The 8,828-nt window shown below is 41.3% G+C and overlaps 1 protein-coding gene and 1 non-coding gene across 2 annotated transcripts in view; both read right to left on the bottom strand.

Moving 5' to 3' along the window:
• Window positions 1-1,125: 1,125 nt before the first annotated feature.
• TDRD5 (tudor domain containing 5) overlaps window positions 1,126-8,828 on the bottom strand; it is a 56,295-nt gene continuing 48,592 nt past the window's right edge. The window contains 3 exon segments of the mRNA XM_075541365.1: window positions 1,126-1,411; window positions 2,217-2,427; window positions 8,795-8,826. Coding sequence (XP_075397480.1) covers window positions 1,164-1,411; window positions 2,217-2,427; window positions 8,795-8,826 — 491 coding nt within the window. The 3' untranslated portion in view covers window positions 1,126-1,163.
• On the bottom strand, window positions 7,017-7,076 carry LOC142438318 (U7 small nuclear RNA). Its single transcript, XR_012782717.1, has one exon. It is a non-coding gene; the product is annotated as a U7 small nuclear RNA (small nuclear RNA).

The following is an 8,828-nucleotide window of genomic DNA, read 5'->3' as shown; positions in this document are numbered from 1 at the left end:
AAATGTAATTACAAATCAGCATCTATGTCCCCTTATTTCCCTTCTTCCCCCAGTGGATATTTTACTACACAGGCGATAGATGAGGAAGCAGGGAGCGGGAGGGGTCCCAGGGCCAGCTCTGCCATCTGACCCCGACACAGAGCGTTTCTGAGGAGAGTCTAGTTATTGCATTTGGAATGCCAGCCAATCACCCCTTTCTCTGGTAGTCCTTCTAAGAGAGTCTGCTGATTTGGAATTGATGAAGTAGGGAAAACGAACGATATTATCGTTAAAATGTGGGGGCAAGTCTGGTCGTCGATCACAACCAGAAATTAGTGTCACTCAATTTTTACTTTTACCTTTCAGTTTTCCTTTGTTTCTTTATGTATTCTACTATGAGCTTAACCGAATGTCAGATTTTACACATTTTGACTGTAGAGAACACCATGCCATATAAACCTTTAAACAACATCACTGCTGAGCTTGTGTTAAGTTAAGGCTCCTGGACTATAGAGTTGGCTCAGCCAAATTCCAGCAACTAGTCTCTATAATTAAGTCGTTAGTCTTCAAGAAGTTACTTTTATGGGAAAACGGCCTAATGTGAAAAAATGTATTAAAGGTTAATAAATCTGACCAAAACTCCAGGGTGTAGATTTTCTTACCAACATTTAAAAGCTATAATAGGGAAGGTGCCCTGAACAACCTCTCTCTCTCTGATATAGAAGATTTCAAATAATATGCAGCAACACTGAAATCCAGACACCTTTTTTTTTCTGGCAACAGAGATGTGAGAATATTTATCTTGCTAAATATGGATCACAAAAATTAGTTTTTAAATTTTCATTTATCAGTTATGATAAATAAATATATATAAGAAAAGCATTACAGAAACAACAACCACCACAGAAACAAAATTTTAAATCTCTACACTGAACACAAAGGTGAATAAAATGATACAGAATAAGAAGTATAACTGAACATGAAAATTAACAATACTATACTTACACACAACAAAATGCACTCTTGGCATAATAAAGCTAAAACATCGTCACAGAAAATGGAAAAAAAAAAAAAGAGCATCAACCATCAAACTACTATTTTGCCCGAGTGCTTCCTTATTTTGGCCTGGAAAATCCAAGTCCCAAACCACCTTCTTTTTTCCTCCTCCACTCCCCTCGTTCACCTCACGCTTCCATCCTTTTCATACTGGGGTACCAGTGTAAGAAGCTCCTGGAGGTGGCTAGTCGGGCAGCAGCTCCTAAGGCAGCCGTGGCTGTACTGCGAGGGATGTAGAACTTCTGAGAAATCTGGTTCTCCGGAGACAAAATCAAGGAGATCTGGTCCATGGTTCCTTGACTCTTGTCGTTGAACAGTGTAATAGCATGGCTACTGGCAAAATCTTCATTCGCTAGGCTTCCCGGAGAGCTGCCCACTGGAGGGGGGAAAAACCATCTTTACAAAGGGTTCTCATCCTACTTTCTGTGTTCCAATTCCTAGAGCCTTATTTACATGTCTATTACAACCCTCTTCTGTTACAGGGCAGCATTACCAAGGGCAAAGTAGAGAATGACAATTTGTGGGGAGAGTGTACCAGAGAGAAGGCGGCTGCAGAAAGGGAGCCAAAGACCTGTGAAGACCCTTCAGTCTTTGAATGAGTAACAACCTGCTAGGAGGTGTGAGGAAATGACTGGGGCCAGGAAAATACCAATCTGAGAGGAGTGGCGCTCACACTGGGACCGAATAATCAGTGTTCTCCCAGCTGTCATGCCAAGGCCTCCTAATCCACGGGGCATCATTTCTGGTTCCTCAGCCTCCCTGCTCGCTGGGATTCCACATCTGCCTCCAGGAGCAGCCCCACAGAGGCCAATGATGCAGGGAGCTGTCGGCGCCCTGCCATGTTCCCACAGACCTTGGATCCATGGGACTCTGAGGTCACCGGCCTGTGATCTCCCTGCTTACCACTTCTGCTTCATCGGCCTGTAGCTACATGAGACTGAAGAGGGCTCTGCCTAACCTGGGGCCCGTGGACTTGAGTTGGACTGGGTTGGGCTGACTTCTTGACATAAAATTACTTCTTGATATACAATTGTTTCTTATACATATATGATTGTCACTGGTTTTGTTTTTTTAGCCAACCCAGCCTACCACATTGTGCTACAAGGGCTGAATAGTTAGGAAACAGACCATAAGGTGTGCAAAACATTGTATTTGTTAACTGTGAACACGCCTAAGCCTACCTGAGCCAGAAGGCTTTTCTGGGGGATCAAGGCCTGCAGCAGTTGAACTGGGTGCTGTGGGGCTCTGGGTCTGCTTTGGCTGATTATGAATGCTGTTAGGTTCAAATTCGCTCCCTTCTGTTGACTGCTGTGAGTGGATCAGAGAGATGTACAGCTGCTCCAATGACTTGGGCAGGGTGGAAGAATCCAAAGACCCCTTTATGGTCGGTTGCTGCAGAAGGGGAAAATTGGGGCAAAAGCATGAAAAATAACTGATAGTATCATAAAGAGATCACTTAGATATGAGTACAAGGCAATTACTTCCCATATGACAATTAATAAAACTCTCACTTTTAACAACCTAGATATACCGTATATACTCAAGTATAAGCCAACCTGAATATCAATCAAGGCACCTAATTTTACCACAAAAACTGCATTAAAAAATGTGCCGAAAAACTTGGCTTATACACGAGTATATACAGTACTTTAGAAACAAGTACTTCTCTAACTTAATGACAATGATTGACAATAATTCAAGAAACATTTACTGACGAGTAGTCTACAAAGTTCTGCCACACAAAGCTAAAGAAGAATGGCAAGTTGTGAGAGAAATGACATTCACTGAGGCACAGGGCTGGGTTCGCGGAACACGAACAAGCCAGTTTAGGGGGGTATTGTTAGGTCTTCTTTAGTATGACATCTTTCACTTAGCATAATGCTCTGCCCAGAGCAGATGAATCAGCAAGGTGGATCCATAAAAGGCAAGGCAGAGATCTGAACTCAGGTCCATATGTTGTCTGTGCTCCACTACCTTCCAGTAAGATATGATCTGTCCTTAAGGAACTCACAGCCATAGTCAAGAAAAAGAAAGAAATGCAGCAGCCCATGAAAGAAGGGAGTGACTACAGCCTGCAACTTGAACACGTGCTAGGAGAAGGCAACAGAGTTACAGTGAAGATCTTCAGAAGTGATGAAATTAAGAACCAGGGTTGAGAGAAAGATGAACTTCCTGGCATTGTTTCCTGGTGCTCCTATAATATACCACCATGGGTGGCTTTCAAACACAGAGATTTACATTCTCACAGTTTAGGAGGCTAGAAGTGCACATTTAGGGCGCCAGCTCCAGGGGAACACTCACTCTCTACTCTGCATAAATCCCGGTCTTCCTACTTCTCTTCCTTGGTTCCATGGTTTCCATGTCACATCCATATTTCCATTTCTGCTTCCTTCTTTCTAAGCCTAACCACCTCTTCTTAGTAACTGATTTAAGACACGCCCAACATATTGACAGATGTGGTTTATGTTAGACTGGGTTGACTAGAGAAACAAATTCATGGTCACTCAGGTATTTAAGAAAGAGCTTTATATACAAGAGCAATTGGATATTGAGAAAACATTCCAGCCCAGTCCAGATCAAGTCTGTAAGTCTGATATTAGACCACATGTCCAATATAAATTTATAAAATCCTCTTCAGCTCCACGAAACACATGCAATGGCGCCGAAAGCAGGATGATCACAGGCCAGTAGGTGGGAAGTCTTGTGGATCCAGTGGCGTTGCTAAGCATCTCAGCACTGGCAAGGGTTTCCACATGGTTCCTCCAGCTCAGGGGACTAGTGTAGCTCCATGCAGTCTTGTCAGCTGCAATGTCTCCCAGGGAGAGAGCGTGTATCCTGCCTCCATGGAGCTATTTATCTCCATAGCACCTCTAAATGAGGTCATCAAGCTACGACTTGATTGACAGGCCAAACTCCACCCCTTCACTCATAAGTCTCGAATTAACATTGGATTATGTAACGACCACAGAACCACACAGAAAACCCTACTCCCCAGTGGGATAGTGTATACAAGAATAAACTAAAAGCCAAAGTCAGTGTGATCTAGAGCACGGAGTAAAACTTCCCCCCATAAAGTTTCCTGGGCTGTAATAAGCAGGTGGCCACATTTTCTCCTGCAGTGGGTTCAAACTTCCAACCTACCAACCTTCAGGTTAGCAGCCAAGCACTTCACCACTGGGCTATCAACACTCTTCATACCCAAGAACAGGGTTTAAGATTGCATTGGGGAGGGGGGGAGATACAATCTAATCTGTAACACTACCCGAGGATTTAGACAACCAAGGTTGAGCTACTAGGAGCCAGAGCCTCTATATTATCCCCACACAGAAGCATTGCTAAAGTAAACATGTTGGTGTTAGTTGCAATTGAGTCTACTCCGATTTGTGGCAATTCCATGTGTGCATAGGACTTCTCCACAGAATTTTCAAGGCTGTGGAAGTAGGTATATACTGTTGCTCTTGTTAAGTGCTGTTGAGTAGACCCGACTCACAGCAACCCTCTGACACTCAGTCCTGTACCATCGTCACAGGGACGTTTGGGGTCAATCTATCTCATCAAGGGTCATCCTCTTTTTATTTGTCCCTCCCCTTTACCTATCATGATGTCCTTCTGATAACATGTCCAGAGTACCTGAAATGAAGTTGTAGCATTCTCCCTCTAAGGAACATTCTGGCTGTACTTCTTTCAAGACAGACTGTTCTTCTGGAAGTCCACAGTACTTCCAGTGTTCCTCGCCAACTCCCTCCCTCAAAGACACCAATTCTCCTGTTTTCCATATTCATTGTCTAGCTCTCACAGACCTATGCGGCAAGGGAAAATACCAAGGCTTGGGTCAGGTGAACCTTAGTCCTCCTGGCCCTCAGAGTGATAACTTTGCTTCTTTCACACTTTAAACTGGTCTCTTGCAGATTGGTCCAAAGCAACATGTCTGCGTTCTGGACTGTTGCTTCCATGAGCGTTGATTGTTGATCCAAGTAAAATGAAGCTTTTGATAACTTCAAATCACTTCTCTAGTTATCATGATGTCGTTTATTGGTCCCAGTTGTGAGGGGATTTTGTTTACTTTACACTGAGTCTTGGCATATACTGAAGGCTGCAGTCTCGGATCTTCATCAGGAAGTGCTTCAAGTCCTTTTCCTTTTCAACCAGCAGGTTGTGTCATCTGCACATCGTAATTGGCCTTCTGCCACTCCTGACACTTTTTTTCTCCACAGAATCCAGCAGTTTGTAGTAACTGCTGAACATGCTGATTGACTAAGTATGGTCAAAAGATGCACACACCTTTCCTGATCACAAACCAAGAGCATTCCCTTGTTCTGTTGAAACAACTATATCTTGGTCTAGGTACAGCTTCTGTGAGCGCAAGGAGGTGTTCTTTGCAATGTTACCTGTAGAGTGTGTGATGATCCATTGAATAGCCATTGAATAGTCAATAAAACACAAACTAATGCCTTTCTGGTATTCTCTGCTTTCAGCTAGGATCCATCTGATGCCAGCAATAATATTCTTCATTCCATGGCCTCTTCTGAATCTGCCTTCAATTTCTCGCAGCTCCTTGACATCCAGTGGCAACCATTTTGAATTATCTCCAGCAAAAAAAGTGAAAGTGGGTATAGTCTATGGTAACTTATCAGGGTTTATCTTCCGTGGCGTTAACTGGTGTCAATATTACCAAAGCAGGGTCCTTCAGGACCAGACTATAATACATTGACCTAAGTGGTTTACAATTTGGGGTTACCCAGAGCACACTCAAACAATAATTAGACAAACAGAAAAGGGTGCTTCGTGTGTGTGTATATATATATTTTTTCAGGCTTAAGCACGGTAGACAATAATGTTTTATATTACTTCCATGGCAAAAATCTGTAGTGACCATTTTTTAAAATCACTGGCACAAATATGACTTATACAATTATATAATATGCAAATGGACATTTGTGTACTGTACAATGATATAGAAGGCAATGGCAACTCCCTCGAGTGCTTGCTGACCCACTTGTATGGGGTATGCTACATAGATTACAGAGGACCCAGCCATAAGTTTTAGCAGAGGGACAGCGGAGATGACAGCAGGAAAGGAGAGTGATGAGGCAAAAGCTGCATTTTGTGAGATAACAAGCCAGAATGTTCCACAACTGAGGAAGGTGATCAACTTTCTGATTTGATCAGTAAACCAGTGGTGATTTATTTGGTAAATCTAAATGAAATCAATTTAGGTATATCGTAGTCAAATAGTGAAAGTCCAGAGCCAACAAACATGAAAATCAGCCAGCTGAAAAAGATACTAATGTCCAAGGACAAACTGAATAGCTGAGATGTCAACAAAAGCCAGAAAACAGGATATAATCTTCAAAGGGTTGAAAGAAACAATATCAGTCTAACATCCACATCAGTGAAAATATCCATCAAAAAGAAAGATAAGATATAGGTAAAAATATATGCAAAAATTGTTAATCAAGCAGACCTGCACTACAAAAAAGGAAAAAGAAAAAAATAGAAGGGAATTCTTCAGGCTGAAGGAAAAGGATCCCAGAGAGACAGAAGTACGTAACTACAGGAAAGAATGAGGAGGACAAATCAGTATGTAGCTAACTATCACTGACTCCGACTCTAAAACACAGCTGCCCCATGGGAGCCCACATTGCTACAATCCTAAAAGGGCCATCAACACACAGCCTTGGGATGTTAAGGTAATACTGCAACCAGCTTGATGCCAATATGTTATTGCATTTTTGCTTAAAAAGTGAACACTGCTGAGGGATTTTTCAGTTATATTAATTCTTATTAATAAATAAATATCTCTCAGTTTTATTTAAACTTTTCAATTGACACTCTTTTGGTTTTGTTTGTCCGTAGACTTGTTTTATACTTCAGTGAATTTTGCTCATACACTTATTTCTTCACACACAAACACCCTACTTTCTTGGATTAAATGAGCTATCCTTTTTCTATAGTCTTTTTTTCTTTTCTGGTGTGTGTGTGGGGGTTTTCTGGAAAACCAGAAAACCTGCTAGAAAAATTCTAAAAGTGCTGTAACACTTCCTTTTTGTATATTCTTAAGATACAAATTTAGATAATTGATTTTGAAATTTTCTTAAACTGAACAAGAACAAATCTGAATACTGATGTGTATGAAAATTAAATCAATAGCTTAGAAGTCATTTCTCAAATATTTAGGAATAATAACCAAATCACACAATATCTTCTAAAGAGAGAAACAGAGGGGCATGCCTCATTTTAGGACATATTGATATCAAATTCCAGAAAGGGCAATAGAAAAATTATACACCACCCCCTGTATGAAAGGATGCCTTGGGTGGCACAAAGCGTTCAATGCCAGACTATTAACCCAATGGCTGGCAGCTCAAACCTGGCAGTGCCTCAGAAGAAAGGCCTGGCATTCTGCCTGTGAAAGGTTTCCCCGTCATAAAATGTTCTCCAAGCGGTTCTCCTCTGACGCACACGGGGTCACTAGGAGTTGGAACAGATACAATGCCTACTGGTTTTATTTTCAGTTTTACATGGATACACAAAGGTCCGGAAATACCGAATCCAATCTGGAGAGATCCCAACTCTCACACACTGCTTGAAGGAGTATAAAATGGTGCAGCTTCTTTGGAAAACATTTTAGCAGTTCCATACAACTGCTAAATCTAGGAACCACATGAGCCGGAAATTCCACTTCTAGGTATGTATCTAGGAAAAATGAGTACGTATATCCAAACCCAAAGCTCATCAACCGGTGAATGGAAAAATAAAACTGTGGTATATCCTTACACTTAAAGATTATTCAGCAATAAAAAGAAATGAGTACTGATACATGTGATTAACATGGGTGAACCTTGAAAATATGCAAAGTAAAAGAAGTCAGTTATGAAAGACCACATGTTTTATGACATTTACACAAGTTATCCAGTAGAGGTAAATATATAAAGCAAGCAAGCCGACAGTGGTTGTCTAGGACTGGGGGAGGATCGAGAAGGGGAGTTACTGCTAATGGAATGGGTTGGTTTTTTTTAAGATGATGAAAATATTCAAAATTGATTGCAGTGAGTCACAATTATATGAATACCCTAAAACTATTTCCTTGTACCCTTTAAATAGGTGAATGGGAATGGCATGGAAATTAAGCTCTTATTCAAAAAACTGTAAGGAAAATGAAACACAAAAGTAGATCTTACACTAAAACTAAGTCTGTGCTCTTCAATGACCCGCCTTTCTGGAGCCAGCTGTTCTTTGTAATACAGCATGATCTTATGACTGTCGCTATATACAGCAGCTGTAATCTATGTGGAATATAGTGCCCAAATCTGCTTTGTCAACAATTTTCTCAGACTTGAGCCTGGCACTCGATGTAGCACACAAGAGTAATGAAGCCTGGGAGCCCAGGAGCACGGGGCTCACAAACTGACCTGCTGTCTTCATGGGGTTACAATGTATTTCAGCAAAGTGGATGCACTCTGTGCCCGGGTGAGCTCTTTCTGCAAAGCAACATGAACGAAGCACACGTTGCTCAGCCAGATGACAAGGCAGACACAGAATTTAAGATTTATGGCTAAATTATAGGAAAATATGCTTCCTCTATTTTAATATATTCTGAAGAACTGAACCACACTAACAGAAATTAATTTAAAAATGAATTTATACGTGGGTATATTTTACCAACTGCCAAGATGAGGATCATTAATCAGAGTTTTACTGTGTAAGAAGGAAGATATGTCTCTAGGCAAATGTCACAATAAATTGATTGGACAGTGACCTTTTGAATCCTGGCTGTGCCAGTATTTTTTCCT

The sequence above is a fragment of the Tenrec ecaudatus genome, chromosome 1 (genome assembly GCF_050624435.1).
Source record: "Tenrec ecaudatus isolate mTenEca1 chromosome 1, mTenEca1.hap1, whole genome shotgun sequence".
Lineage (NCBI taxonomy): Eukaryota > Metazoa > Chordata > Mammalia > Afrosoricida > Tenrecidae > Tenrec > Tenrec ecaudatus.
The sequence above is the reverse complement of the archived record's forward strand: the minus strand, read 5'-3'. Positions and strand labels throughout refer to the sequence as shown.